At 40.2% G+C, this 16246-nt stretch overlaps 1 protein-coding gene across 1 annotated transcript in view; it reads right to left on the reverse strand.

The window, feature by feature from the left end:
* LOC124615411 (myb-related protein B) overlaps positions 1–13440 on the reverse strand; it is a 204465-nt gene extending 191025 nt beyond the window's left edge. The window contains exon 1 of the mRNA XM_047143276.1: positions 13231–13440. Within this exon, the coding sequence (XP_046999232.1) occupies positions 13231–13235 (5 nt within the window). The 5' untranslated portion in view covers positions 13236–13440. The remainder of the gene's footprint in view (positions 1–13230) is intronic.
* Between the last annotated feature and the right edge of the window lie 2806 nt (positions 13441–16246).

Genomic DNA, 16246 nt, shown 5'->3' on the forward strand with positions numbered 1-16246 from the left:
TCAAAATTGTGGAAAACACAAGTTGAAAACACTGTGGCGCAACATTCAGATTTTTTTTTTTAATAACTATTTCCTGACAACCACTGGACAGTCAGTGAGGAACAGGGTGAGTGTTTCCACAAGGATATTCGAAAAATGGGGAGGATACCAAGGGCGATGGAATACTTCAATGATTGCAGATAACTGCTGGATGCTGTGTACAGATTCGATGGAAAAGCACATGGTAAAATCCAAAATACAAATACTTCATACCAAATGAACAAGATTTTGCTGATGTGCTCTTTATGAAGTGAACAGGCTTGAAATTTGGTCGTTAGAAAACTGTATTTTCATCTGTAACTCTTATTTAGGTTTTTTAAAGATAATGTGTGAGAATTTCATTCTTGATTTGTCAAAAACCCTAATGTGATGGAGAAAAGCTAGTTTTTTTTTTAGCAGCAGTACTGAGTTATTAAGATTCACCTTTCAAATGTAAAAAAGTTCTCAATAAGTTTTAATTTGTAGACGTGTGTTATCCGTGCACAGCATTAATCCTTGGTCCTAATAGTTTAGACACAATGATGATCTCTATAAAACTTCCTTCGAGTGGTTAACTGCTGTTAATTATGAACATCCTCAGCGTAAGAATAATGAATCACTTAACAAAGAAAACGTAATAATAATGTTTTTGTTACATGGAACGATAACATGTAATTAAGAATGAGAAAGAAACTCGATGTAAACTTAACAAACGAGTGTGTAATTTGTTGGGCGCTGGGTTCGGTGCTTTTCTAAGTAGGCGGTGGACGCCAAATGGAACGCCTTGAACTACAGCAGATCACGCGACGAAGTGAGCTGGCGCAATTCAGAGGCACGTGCAGCTAGCTGAATGAAAGCGAAGTAGAAGCCGAGCCAGCAGAAAGCTGTGATGTAACGCGCTGTGTGTGCTTGCGGGAACGCGATTTCAGTTTCTATAGTGACTCACCAGCCTTGGCACTGTCTCGTCGAACGAGCCTATCTTGCAGCACGGGTAGGTTGTAAACACAGCAACTATTATCTAAGATGGATAGCTTACAAAGCCCATTCATTCACTCACTCACTCATTCACAAACTTATTTTCTATCTTCGTGCATTTGTTGCCGTTTGAGTATAACGAATTTCTGACTAAAGATCTAGCAGTACAAATCATACATTTTACACCAGTTTTAATTTGTCAAAAAATAAGTAAGACGCGTGCTCACCTGTGGGTCTTTTTTCATCTGCAACGTTATTTCGTTCCAAAGGAACACTAAAGTTATTTTATTCAATTTCACCCCTTTGTAAAATAGATCGAGAATCGTACAACCGTATAGTCAAGACAGACAAAAGACGCCTCATGAAAATGAACGCGGAAAATTTTTTCGAACGCTATAGAGTTTTTGTCTTTCCCCGTTCTCAGAGGCAGACATAAGTAGAAGTGAGGAAGAGGACATCACGGTGAAGGGGAATGGAGGGGGAAAAAAACCTGACCCCTTGTATCTCTCCAGTAAATACATTTTCAATTGGTTGGCAAAACAACAACCCGAATTAAACAACCAGAATTATGTGACTTTAAACGATCATAAATATTTAAGGCTGATTAGTGAAGTACTTATAAGCCCCACGCTGAAACGTCCACTGCAAAAATGAATACATTTATAATAATTGAAACAGTCACTTCACTGCTAAACGAAACTCCATTCAGCTGTTCCCAGTTAAAAGGCCACTGTTTTATCAACGAACGACCACGTGAAAGAACCATTGTCTTATCGACAGCTGTCACGAATCATAAACACATCGCAAAACAAAGCTTGCCGTACGACGCGCCTGATAACGGAAAACTGTCTTTAGAGCTATAACGTGCGGCTGTGGTGGTACTGTTCCTGAGATAAGACAGATACACGCTGCGTCACGAAATTAAAAACCATGCAAAACGAAAATAGGGCGGACGGAAGGGCTCGCGATTCTTAATCGCGGCAGGCCCACATTTTTTTTTTATTGGGGGGGGGGGGGGGGGGGGGGGGAAGGAGAGATTTCCGCCATGGAGGAACGGTTGGCGTATATTAACATTCTTAGTTATTTTGCACCTCCAGTCACTCCTCCCACTTACACCCGATTTTCGTTCTCAGAAATGAGGCAACAGCGCCAAAGCTGACAAGAACTCTTACTAATTGAACGCTGTTTTCATTGCACGCAACCTTGCTGAAAAGACAGTCAGCGTCCTCTGGGTGATCCAGAACTATCAGGCGGATGAAGGATATTACATCACTTGATTTTATATTTAAAGGTGGCCATCTGCAAAAAAGAAAAACAAACTACGAGCATACCACCTCTCAAGGCTTTAGTGGAGTTATACCCAGACTTCACTGGCAATTATCCTATTTTACCAAACTGATCGAGTTGGAGATGAAAGGATCCGCCCATCTGTAACAGCTACTTAGGAAGATTAGAGTTTAACGTCCCGTCCGTTAACAAGTTGGTCATTACAAATGCAGCCTTCAGATATTTAGGGAAACCACGTTAAACTCAAAGATGGCTGGATGGGTATTTCAACCTTGCATTCCCTACAGCGAATTCACTTCCCCTACCACTGTGCCACTTCCCTCGACAACAGAGAAAAAACTAAGCAATTAACAGAACTCGATATTTGGAAACTGATTACCTGCCCCCCCCCCCCCTCCCCCCGCAAAAAAGGATGATTCTTCCCGCCTATAAAATCGAGGCATCCACCACACCACAGCACCTATACAACAAATTCTAGCAATCTGGTTTAGGGTAACTATTTTATAGCCCGCCAATAATTTTTATCGAGACTATCGAACTGTAATAGATATAAGACGTTTCAGGCACGAAAAAGTCTGCGACGTAATTTACTGTTTCTGTTATTGAATTCTTATCAAAAGAAAGTACGAAGTTAACACCTCAAACACAAACTACACGCATCCTCAATTCGCACGAGCTCTGCTTACTCCCACCTACGAGCATTTCTATACCTACCGTCTACACACTACAGAATGGGGAAGGTCATGAAAATCAGAAATACGGACTACAGTTCCGATCCGTAAACAGTTTCAACCACTCACAGTAGGCCTACGCCTGATCAACGACTTCTGCGCTGTTAATTGAAGATATGGGTCACAAAACTAGAAAACTGGAACTAGATGCAACTGCAGTTAGTGAACGATGCAAGGTAAGGATTCGTGACAATGTGAAACAGCTACAGCGTGTGAGAAACTACTGAGGATATCAACTTACCTCTTCCACCAGAATACAGTAATGAGCCTAATGACTTTCCGCACTCTTTAGCTGTGTTAGCGATAGGCCTAAAGTAGCCAAACTGAAGAACAACTTTAACTGTTCCCGCCTGGGAGAACATCACCGCTTAACTGCTGAACCCATTACTACACCACCGCAAATGAATGCCTCCTTCACGCAGCGTTAGGTGCCGAATGCAAACTAGAACCACTTACGGGGCAGACCCCAAACATTTCCGCCACTTCCATTCAGTTTCGTTGAGGGTAGAAAGGGCAGCAGCTTACCGCAACGGAGCTACTTGTAAATACATGTATTCAGCAGGGCAGACAATACCTGCCACTTTGACACTTCGGCGGAAGACAAGAAAGTAAAGAACAAATTTTTCTGTTAATTACAATATGCATTGTATCCAGCCCTGACATGAGAGCAACAAATAGGTGGGAAACAGCTTGCTGAGAACAGACGCAAACACTGTCAACTGATATCAATGAAATGATTTTTAATGTTCCAACTTGCAAGAAAAATTTTGTGACTGTACGACAATTTCAACATGCCAATAGGGTTCGTCGGTTGAGGGTCGTTAGCTGTATATCAACACGAAACTGCCAATACCATTTCTTCAAAGTATTTTCATGCTGACTTCCTTCATAGTCCCTCCTCCCTCTCTTGTTGGTACAAATTGCCCACCTAAATACTTCTAACGCCAATGTGCCTTCTCATTAAATGGCTTGACCAATTATTTTTTCTCTCCAGAAAGACGGTAACAACAATCGCCACCCATCTTCCGTAGAAGAAAACAAAAAATGTCACGTGATAAATGCTAGCAGGTGTGGTCAGCTGCGTACATGATTCTTAGTCAAAACACAAAAGTTATCATTCCGTAAATTCGTCGGTGGTGTCTGCAGTAGTCCCAGAGAACAGTCGATTTATTACTTCTGCAGGTCGCACTTTCAGTATGGCAAGTCGGCAGGCATCAAACCACGCTGGTCAGTTAGACATAACTAGCACACACCACCATGCTGAGAAAAAAAATGAAAATCAGTCCACTTCATAGTATCTTATTTATCGTGGCTTAGGTCAATGAGATGCTCTCACAAAAATGAAAAATAATCACTGGAACCACCAAGTCTATTTCGTTGAATGGGCGATTTAATAATCCGTAGTTAGTTTCTACGTTCTTGTATTGGGCCTACTGCCGGCTCCGGCGCATCTATTCCTCGTTCTTACTGCTGCTTCCTCCCTCTGGTAAAGTATGCAAGAGGAAAAACTTGGGCAAGCAAAGTTCGTGAAGCGTACTCGTAATGCAATTTTCTATACTGATCAATTTTATCATTCTCGGCCCTGAACTAGTTACGTGTACACAAATCTTTCTTTTGTAAAAATTGTCACTGTTCTAATAATCACATCTACAGTTGCATGTTTCCTATTCGTTGGCGTTGATAATATACACGTGACTTGAAGCTGAAATGTTACGCAATAATGACAGGAAAATTTTTCGGCTAACAACAATGTCATGCGGAAAACGTGACACTCCTCTCTCTCTCTCTCTCTCTCTCTCTCTCTTATGAGCGCCGAGCGGAGTGCTGACGCTAAGCTTCAAGGTCACTTCGCTCTTGACGTGGCTCATGATGAAAGCTGCGAAACGTGGCGGGAATCGCAAGAGATCGGCATTGCTCAAGGAAGTCGCTTTCATTAACAGATTTTCCATCTGAATTTCTGCTGACACTAACTAGAACCACTGGAACGCCACTTCTGTCGAAACACATTCAAATGAAATCAACGTTCCAGCTGTCAGTATTTTCCTACTTCATCTACGAGGCACGTTCAGAAAGTGTAGTGTAATATGATCATAACGGGTTGCGGTATTTTGTTTTATAAGGACTGGCAACACTAAGTGGTTGAGAGGGATCCCCTGACCGCAACGAGTATCGCAGGACACCGTAGCACGTAAATACACGTTGTAGTGCCCGGTTGCGTAAAGATGTCGGTACGAAATCCCGCCACGTGCGAACCACGTGTTAGGCTCCGCTCCCTACTCACGGAAGGAATAAACCAACCGACCAAATGCTATCCTCCGCTTCCTATTCGCGGAAGGAATAAACCAACCGAACCTCCCAGTCTGACTGATGACCTGGAGCAAGAAATCGAGGAAACTGTTCGTGATGACCGCCGACTGGAAGTGGATGAAATTTCTACGATGTTCCGGTTCCCACAACTCTCCGTAACTATCTTTGACGAGACACTCACAGAAACACTGGAATACCGGGAACAGTGCGCAAGATGGATCCCAAAACAGCTGACAGAGCAACACAAGAAAAATCTGGTCAGTAGCGCCCATCAGTTTCTTGGGCGACTTGAACTGGAAAGTGAGGATTTTCTGAGCTCTATTGGGACAGAAGATGAAATGTGGGTGGCTTATTACACGCCTGAGACAAAAAGACAGTCATCACAGTGGCGTCACATCAATTTCTCATCTATCAAAAAGCTGACAACCACAATTTCGAGCAACAAAATCATGGTCTCAGCGTTTTGGCAGAATTTCAGCATCAGGGGGCGACCATCAATGCAGATATTCTGAGACCCTAAAAAAGACTCAAAAGGAAAATTTAAAACAAAAGGCGGGAATAGTGGCGAGAGGCATGTGGTTGTTGCACGACAACGCCTTTCCTAAAGACAGCCTTAGCCACCAAGGCGCTCCTGAAGTCATTTGGTTGGGATGTTTTGAATCTTCCCCACCCCCCACCCCCGATTCCCATGACTTGGCGCCCTCAGATCATCTTTTTCACCTCCTTGAAATCACATGAGTTGAATTAAATTTTCAATTGACGAGAAAGCACAGAACGAGGTTCTGAGATGGGGGAAGGAGCTGGCGGGAGATTTCTTCGACGAGGGAATTTATAAGCTTGTGCTACGGCTCGCGACGTGCACTGAAAGGGGTGCCGATTATGCGAAAAAAAGTCAACAAGAGTATCAACAATACCCTGTAATTCTTTTCAAATATACTTCTTCTAAAAGATCCAAAAAGTCTAGCAAACTTAATTTCTGAACATGCCTCGTAGCATCAAAGATTAACTGAAGTACAGCGGGTATTCAGAGAGAGAGAGAGAGAGAGAGAGAGAGAGAGAGAGAGAGAGAGAGAGAGAGTGTGTAAAATCATGTATTAATTAGCTTATGACAATGTCTCTGAGATAGAGAAAATATCGTTCGAATGGCAGATACTATAAATTTCGATCGTCCGGGGCTGCAACCAGTCACCTCCTTGGCTTCCAAGACGTTCACATGGGCCAGGAAACGCAGGTGTTCCCAACGGGCGGCAGCTGCTGCATGTGGCTTTGTCTCTAGAGCAAGTGTGCTGGCTAACACTGCATTGTGCCTCGCGCTCAGACCGTCTAAGCGTCGCAATAGTCGGCTAGAGGGGGGAAGGAACTGGTCTCCCTGTCTCCATGCCATACCAGTCACCTTCAAAGCAGAAGGTGTATTATCCTTCCAAGAACTACAGACGTGTCTTGCTATTGACATTCAAAAAAGGCCGATATTCGGCGAAGATGTCGCAGCTTGAAGATAGGGAAGGGGCAAAAAGTTGAAGTAGGTGAGTAGATTTACTGTCTGAAATGTACAGAGTGTGAATGACACGAACAAGGGCTTCTCATGAGCCATTCAAAAATAACTGAACTTTATGTAAGATGGGGAAACTGTTCAAAGTGCTGTAGACAAGAAAATGGGAATTTAATGACAAACATTAATGGAATGAAACCAAAAAGCAAAGTAACTTAAATACAATGTGCAAACTACTGTCCAAATCCATCTTCCACGACATAAAATAAAGATATCTGAAAAATCCTCACACCAACACATTTGCATTATAATCAAGCTAGCTGTCAACCTGTGTCACCTCATTAACAATAGATGCTGTCTTCTCTGGCCCTGAACGACCTGAAAAATATTGAGAGAAAACATCACTCCACATTGCTTAGGTACATTTGTAGAATACCTCCAATTACATACCAACCAATTAACTCGATACACTCTTCACAACTGCAGTGTGCTCGAAAATATCATTCACTGTCGCAATGATGTGCAAGGACACGTGAGTATTGTTCTCCCGGCAAATCTAACATGTTGCCAGTGCCGGTTTGGGTGAACCATGGGTGAGCAACACCACCACTGTTTTCCAACTGTGATACGGGGAGTATCCCAATACCTGTACCAGAACATACCTTTAAGCTAACGTGATTAATGTTTCAACAGTCTCTCATTGTGTGTAACTACATCTGCTTCTACCTCAGCCAGCTGAACTGAATACAGCAAAAACTGTACGCTAGGAAACAATTCCTACTCCTGTAACACCCCAAATTAAAGAATAAAATTTACAGAATGTGGACATATTTAAAAATATTCCTTACTGTCAAAAAACATAAAATAGTTGCTTTTCTTATGGTAGAATACAACAGTAACACCGGGGAATAACAGTGGCCACAGTAAGTGATCTGCAATATTGAAATACTTATGATATATTAAATAATGAGTATTTCCATACATTTCTGATAATACTGGTGAAATCAGATAGAGGTCGCATTCAGTGGCATGGTCATGTACTGCGAGTATTATTCCCTAGTGTTCCTACATATAACCTGCAAATCAATGACAGGAGAACCCATGCACAACCTAAGGAAAGCTCACTGGATGTTGATAACAAGGATATGAAAGGTTTTGGCCGGTCCCGAAAAGACACGAGATATCCAAAAAGTTATATCAGATAAAAATATGCAGTCCCAGCAGAATCTGGAAAATATTTGGATGAAGAGGAACAAACAGGTAATACTGACTGACTGTGACTGTCTGTCTGTCTGTCTGTCTGTCTGTCGGGTAAGAGTGAGTACCTGAACTGACAACATAGAAGCATGCTGATACGGAGAGTGGAGAAAGGCTGGAAGGATGGAATGAGAGAGTGTAATAGGAAAGACTGGTGTAAGCACACACATACTCACACAAAGATCACACATTTTTATCATTTTCATTTCAATTAAAATCCACAGATAATGTTTGTAAATAATTATTGTCAAATCTGTGAAAAAGAAACTAGGAGCAAAAAAAGATAAATTGTTAACATCTATTAAACTGAGTGTTAAAATGTCAAAGTATTTGTATAGAGTATAGTCTTGTCAGTGTGTGAAAACATACAGATTGATAAGAACATTTTGGAAGAAGTAAGCGTATTTAGATATCAGTAGGTAGTGAACAATGCCAATGATGAGAAACATGACATGGAAGAAAGGATAAAAGCAGTATCCTGCACCCCATATTCTTTCGACAAATTATTGTAACCCAACTTTTTTTTCCAAGACTAAGGACATATAAAACAATAATCAGGCCACTGTTACTAATGGGGAAGAATAGATATAGGCCCTACCAGAAAAAACATTCAGATTTTTGAAAGTAAAATCCTGTGGAAGGTGTTCGCACCAGTTTGTGAGGGAGCAGAATGGTGGAGAATAGAGAACAGGAATATATATAATGAATTACATGTTGTTGCAGAACCCAAGACAAGGAAACTAAGATGCTTTAGCTACTTCTATATTAAAAAAAAAAAAGAAAAGGAATCAAGACAGAGAGAAGTGTCTGAAGAAACCTGAAGGATGAAGACCTTCAGCCTTATTGAAAACAAGATGGTGAGACTAAATGGTCCAGGATCTTCAGAAGATTCCAAAGAGAGAGCACTGTGGATGAGATTACTTGACAATATCAAAAGATGACTGCAGTTTGTGAGGGCCAGGAGGGTAATAGTAAATAGCCTTGTATGAAAGTGAAATGTGAATAAGCAGCTCAAATAATAAGAAGTGCTACAAAAGACTGTTGAAAATGAGATAGTGTAGATCGGATACCTCATGGAGTGGTGCTGAATTAAACAGGGGAAAAAATAAGTGTGAGCCACAACTTGACTAAATGAAAAGATTGGTTGGCAGTTCACATCCTGGGGCACCAAGGAATCATCAGTTTAGTAATGTAGGGAAGTGCGTGTGTGTGAGGGAGAGTGGGGGGGGAGGGAGGGGTGTAGAGGGAGTCCTAGGCGTAAATACAGCAAGCAGTTTCCACTGGATGTAGTTTGCAGCACTTAGATATGAAGAGGCTTGTACAGGATAGAGTCTTGGGGAGAGCTGCATCAAACCTGTCTTTGGACTGAAGACACAGAGAGAGAGAGAGAGAGAGAGAGAGAGAGAGAGAGAGAGAGAGAGAGAGAGAGAGTGTGTGTGTGTGTGTGTGTGTGTGTGTTTTTGGAACTTACAGGCACTCAATGGCAAGGTTATCAGCAGTCTGAAGACAACAGTCACATACCTGAATTGAGTTACACTGTTTGTACTGATATCTACTGAATACACAGAAAAGATAAAAACATGTCTTGAAAAATAAAAGAATGTGCTAAAATGTGACACTAAAAACAAAAAATACTCTTATGGCATTTTTTATCTTTCTCCATGCATGTAGGTCAGGATGATGGAATTACTCAAGTGTTCCGTGTAAAGATTTTAATTAAAATAATGAGCAGGGTACATTACTGAATACTTACTAAAACATGACAGACTGGAGGGACTAAAAGGTAGAAAGTCTCTAGTAATGATGCATTCATGAACCGACAAAGTTAGGTGGGTGACAGAATTATAATAGGGACAGTGACATAAGGACAGATGTATATAAAATTAACATGGACAATGGAATTACTGTCTTAGTGTAATGGCATGATCCATAATTGGAAGATAACTTTACCAATGTGATCCAATCAAATAAAATATAAGAACAAAAATATTAGCAGAAACAAAACAGATGCTGTAATAAGCTGAATCAAAATAAATTGACGAATAACAATATTTAGTATCAGTGTAGGGACAAGCAAATTTATTCCTAATTATTTATAAAAATATCACCAAAAGTAAGGCAAACCCTAGGTTGAAACATATTTTTGAATATGTTAGTGAAACAATAACATTATTAGCATGTTCTATCATATTAAATAATGGAATCTGTTTGTACACCACTGAATTTTACCACAATAATTTCACAATTATATTGTTCCCCAGAGTGACAGACAATAAAAAAAAGGCTGAAACAAGTGGAAGAAAATTCATAGGTCACACATGCCATCCAAAATACGAGTAACATTCAGATGAAATTCTTATTTTGCACAAAAATGAAATAAAGTTTTGGATTATTACAACTGATTTTGTACAATAATAAGATGGGGTGGTTTGTGCTGATGTGAATGTTGATCAGTAAGACACACAAGGGTATGCCGGTATGTCACAAAGATTATAAAAATTTTTCTGGGATCTCAGAGCCAGTAATACATGCAAATGTAACTTTCACAGCTTTGGGTTAGTTAACTGTAGTACAAAAGCTGTTTCTCAGCACCACTGTAAGTATTTCAACACTATTACAGGGCTGCAGCTGGCGAGATAGAGGCATAACGATACCATCTGATCAAGAGCAAAATATTATTGCCTGCCATGCTTCAAATGTTTACTAGGTACAGCACTGACAACAAGAAAGAATGTAAGAAATATTCACAGAATAACAGGTTAGTTTACTTCCTCAACAGGCTGATTTCAGCAAAACTTATGACACCTTAAAAATTATATTCACACTGACTAAAATAAACTATATCTTTCCCTCAACCTTCCCCTAGCCCCAACACACACACACACACACACACACACACACACACACACACACACACACACACACACACCTATATTATGCATTTTGTAATTGCAATGAGAAACACTTCACTACTCAAAAGAAATATCAAAGAAAAGAATGCGTCATGGTTGCTCCTGTATAGAATGTTATTTTTTGGTCTTACCAAAGTGTTTCAATTGATCTGCAACAAGAATATCAAGCTAAGCACACAATTTTTTGAACATGTAATTTTATGACCACCTAACAGTTTGCTTACTTTTAATGCAAGCAGCTTATGAGCACCATTACTGCCATGGAGAATACAATCTTACAGAGCGGGCCTACTCTTTTTAATTTCACAGAACTTTTATCTTCTATCATACTAAACTCAACAACATACATATGTAATATTGTCCTTTAAAAGTATGACTATTGACATGTATGGCTTCATTGTGTTTTCATGTAAGTCAAATATCTCCACCACTACACACACACACACACACACACACACACACACACAAAAAATTAAAATCCAATATTTCCATGCTATACACAAAGCACAGTGGAAGAATGGTTAATGCACTGACTAAACTTTCATTCAATAGGACAAGAGTCAAATTCCTGTCCCATCATTCCATATTTAGATTTCCGGCAGTTTTCTCCACAGTTTAGAGATAGTATCAGAACAGTTAATTGAAAAGCACAATGTCATTTTCCTTTTACGATCCGAGCAAATACTGCCAAAATTATCCTTTGCTAATTTCAGGCTTTCAGCTAGGATAAACACATTGATTATTAAGATCAAGGTTTATCCATTTAAAAATTCATTGCTGTGGAGCAGACGCAGTAACCACTGGAAGTGAGTGAGCCACAAACAACATTTATCAGACTTGTAACATACTACTGTGTGTCACAAACCTGGCATGTCATTATTTTGGCAAAGTACACCACTTATAGAAATAAAACAGTAAAATTATGTCGTCTCCATTTCTGTACTAGAAAGTGAACCTCACTATATCATACTATTATTAATTATGCAGATGGTGGGATGAGTGTTGTTAATACAAGTACAGCATGTTCATCACAACTTCTGAAGAAATGGCACAGCACATCCACAATCAGTAAACAATTACTTAGTATATTAAGTGCTTCATCTCAACAAAAATATTTTAGCGAATTATTTGCTAACACTGATCAGCTTCTGTAATTATCTTCCATCATTCCATACATCAACACAGGCTAAAAGCAAAAATCATCGAGGAGCCTCCACTGAAAGCAGTAAAAGCCACAAGAACTAAATTTTTGTGAACCAATGCTACTGCCTGACCATGGTTCTGACTAATTGCTCTGATTTCTCACAAAGAAAGTCTGGTTGAGATAATGTCACACTGGTTACCTACCAGTGACTGCCCTGTCCTTTCTAACTTTATCATCTGTCAAATTTTCAGTTTTGGAAAACCACACTTTATCAAGATTGTTTTTTGGTTCCATCGTTTAATGAAACCTGAGTACATAAGAATATACTGCTTCCTTTATACAACATAATCGTAGACGATCAAACCAAGTAATTCTGAGTAAGCTATGTCTCTCGGCTGGTTGCAAATAAATAAAAAATTAATATTAATTCCTGTTACGTATGACGACACAGCATAGCAGATTTCGATGCTGATGAAATGTAAGATACTGAACGGGCAGTTCTCCACGAGTAACAGATTTCTTCTGAATATTATAAGACGCTAGAGTTTCAATCATCCATTTTTCGTGACGCCACGAAAAACAAGCTACACACATTGTTTTGGGAGAAAAGAGGCAGCTGTAATAAAAAAATGATCAAAATGTTAACCAAATGGAAATAATTTGTTGCTACAGATTTTGATAAACACACGTGCCGTAATTTTTTTTATTTGATAATTATTCACCTATAAAAAATTTCAACCTCTTAATTTTCTACGAAAACATGACAATTTAATCAGTTCCTCGAACCAACTACATTTGTAAGGAACACAAGGACCAGAAATAATTATAGTATTAACCTCTCCCCCTCCGCTAATTTGTTTTCAATATGTAGTTTCAGCTGACAGAAAGAAAACACACAAAGAACGTCTATCCGGGGCACGGAATATACTGCTCAAACAGTTCGAAACTCGTTGACGTATCATTCAGTGTCACACAGAAATTAATATTTGTTCTTCTGCACTCTTTCAACAATGTTATCAAAAAGCAAATAATGTGGGAAACAAACATCTGCCATGCATCACTCCAGTCTACACGAAGCCGTCACGGTAGAGTTGACTTAACAAAGCTTACCTCATTGTGTAACGACACTGCTCCTGTTACGTACGTAGCATCTCACAGTAGGTATTAACATATGCACAGAGAATACACAAATATTCTGCTACAAAACAGTGACGGTATCTACATTGACACAGCTTCTCTCTTGCAGTGCCTCACGCTGACACCGCAAGATGGCGAAGCCGGGATTGTTTTGGCGCCGACAAATGTCAGGAGGGACGCTATTGGACGGAGCCTGAGTTCACTCCCAGGGCCTACTCTTACCATATGGCTATATTTACAGCTCTCCTAAGTAGATGCAGTTCCACGCCATACAGGTTGACAACAGAGGAGGAGACTGGAGCAATGATTGTGAACAGGAGAATAGCACTCCAAAACGCATATAATGAGTTTAAGCTCAGCGTAAATTGGCAGAGAACACTTTCACAATGAACTACGTTATTGGTAGAGCCAATTAGGTAATGCCAGCCGATAAGAAATATTTCAGAAATATATGAGCACATATTCCAAACTATTGAACTCATCCCTGAAACAAACAGATTTTATTTTTGCTGTCTAGAACAGTGGACTGCTTTCCAAAGAGAATTAATGAAAACCAATAGACGTAAAATACCTACGAAAGTGAATACCACACACAAATTGACAGCTATTTGACATTCTGCAGAAAGCACTGTGTAGTGACTTAACTTTCGAGCTACGTTATCGGGTAACGTACCGGAGAAATTTTCCCAATATTCGTGAGCTAGTGTCAATGCGCGAATGCGAACAAGCAAGTAATCGCTCCGAGTTACTCAGGCATTTCAGGCTGCAAGTTTCTTCGTAGATAAACTATACGCGCAAACAGCAACTGACCATATTCCTAACGCAGGAAAATGCGTGTCACTCTGCGAGGGACTGAAAGTTGTGGCAGACGTGACAACTGATGCGAAGTAGGCCAATTGAAACTAAGAGTACGATTGTGTTGCCGCTTTCAGTAGATAATAAGTGTAAGCAAATACTTTATAGTCAGCTGTCGAACAGTAATTTGCTTTAAGTATGTAACAGTTTCAGGGGTTGTTTCAATATGCTGAAAAGCTGTGCACAGAAGTTTGTCGCTCTATTCGAATGCCTCCCTCTTACCAATCCAGCCAATATTACTGTGAAGTGGAAGATAACAAGAAGTTTCACAGATCTCCTGAGTTGTTGACGCTTGTTCAAGGAGCAGGCTGTACATGTGTGAAGAGGACATGAAGTTCAGCAAAAAAATGGGTGATGTTCTCCGCTTTCATTTCCTTCTAGATGTTTTACGATCTCAGACAATAGTCCAGTGACTGCTAGCCCTGAAACTAGAGTGTGCATTTTCCTGTCGCACTATGTTTATAGTCGGAATGTGTACTTTAATGGCAAGGTCAATTTCAGTGACAAACCTCACCTTTGCTAAGAATCAGAAGCTCTCACATCACTTTGCTCAATGAGGCCTGAGAAACGACAAGCCTGGGTTTCTACGGGGTAGAGCCCCAGATGCGTCATTGTCTCTCAACGGCACTTATCAATCATTTGTTCGCGTACATCCATTAGATGACCGATATCTTCAGGAAGACAATGCACCAGTCTATCACTTAGAACAGTTAGAACGGTTTAAGCAACCAGAGAACATGTCACGGCACGTCCCATCGGTCAAAAAGGTGAAATTGGCGGTCTCTCTGATTCCATTAGTCATGAGAGGACTTCTTTTCTCTGTTGGGGTACCTACTATAGTTACCCCATGAGAAGTGGCTTGTCAGACGGATGAGAGGCACGGCAAGAGGAAAATCCACTGTTGGCATGCGCAACACGAGTAACGAAGTTCTAACGCCAAACGTGAGCCGTCTCATTGTTAGTGTGGTAAGTTTTGTAGTTAAAGCTACGTCGTCGGCACCAGCTGACATGTCTACGAGTTGCTGCAACGTCTCGCGCGCGTATATGCGTCCAGCAGCATGTTATGCATCGCTACCTTCCGAGCGTCAGTTGTTTTACACGAACTGTGTCTGTAAATCAGCTGTCCGATTTCGGATGTGCGATGAAGTGAGATTGTCAGTACATTCGTAATTTTTAATAAATATTCTTATGGATGTAAGTGAATTCGTGAGGAGAAGGGGAGGAGGAGACTGTAAAACACGAGATGTTTATAAATTCCTATCGACACCAAATAATACCTTTCCATACTGTTACATTGACCAACTTAAATTACGCGCGTTGTGGAAAAATGTGTGAAGTCATAATTAATGGATTATTGCACTCAAACGTTTAGGAGACGTGGAATGGCTAGAAATGTTCCGGGTGAGTAAAATACGCATTCATATTCCTGCGAACAGAATTAGTGAAATGTTTTGTCACTAGCCATTGATTGTGTGCAAAAGTCACTGGCACTAAAAGGAAGAGTGGGAACAACGCTTTACACATCAACCAGCTGTGCAAAATAAAGGATCGTTGCCAATCAGATTGACTTTTCTAATGCAACAACTACGTGTATCATTTGTGCGTGTATTTTCATGAAGATGAGATGTACTTCTCTTCAATCACATAAGGAAAATGGATAACTTTCTGCTCAGTCAAATACTCCTTTCCTTCACTCCACATATAATCGCGAAATCCATATCAACCAATATTTTAAAAACCAAGTAGAGCGTTTACATAGAAACGAATCTCGAATGTGTAGGAGGAAGTTTGGCAGACAGAACAGCATTTTCAGTATCGATTTTGGAGTGTTTATAATGACCAACCAGAAGCGGTATTGGAAAATCGGTTAACGATTCTATGCAAGGCATTTATGTTTTCCTGTCTTCCTCTACGCATCTTCCTAGATATACGGTTAGATAACAAACTGTAAGAAAAAATTGGGATGGCATGAGCATAAACCTGCTTTTAGATATTTAGCACAAAAGTAACGTGCTTGGGTTGTCTGTTGATTCGCTGCAAAAAGACGTTCACCTTGTCGCGTTGCATAACATAATCCGTTTGTTGCGTTTTATTTCTTATGCAAATCTTCCATATTCTTTGAATCATTTCGCAC

Source organism: Schistocerca americana, chromosome 5 (genome assembly GCF_021461395.2).
Source record: "Schistocerca americana isolate TAMUIC-IGC-003095 chromosome 5, iqSchAmer2.1, whole genome shotgun sequence".
Taxonomy (NCBI): Eukaryota; Metazoa; Arthropoda; class Insecta; order Orthoptera; family Acrididae; genus Schistocerca; species Schistocerca americana.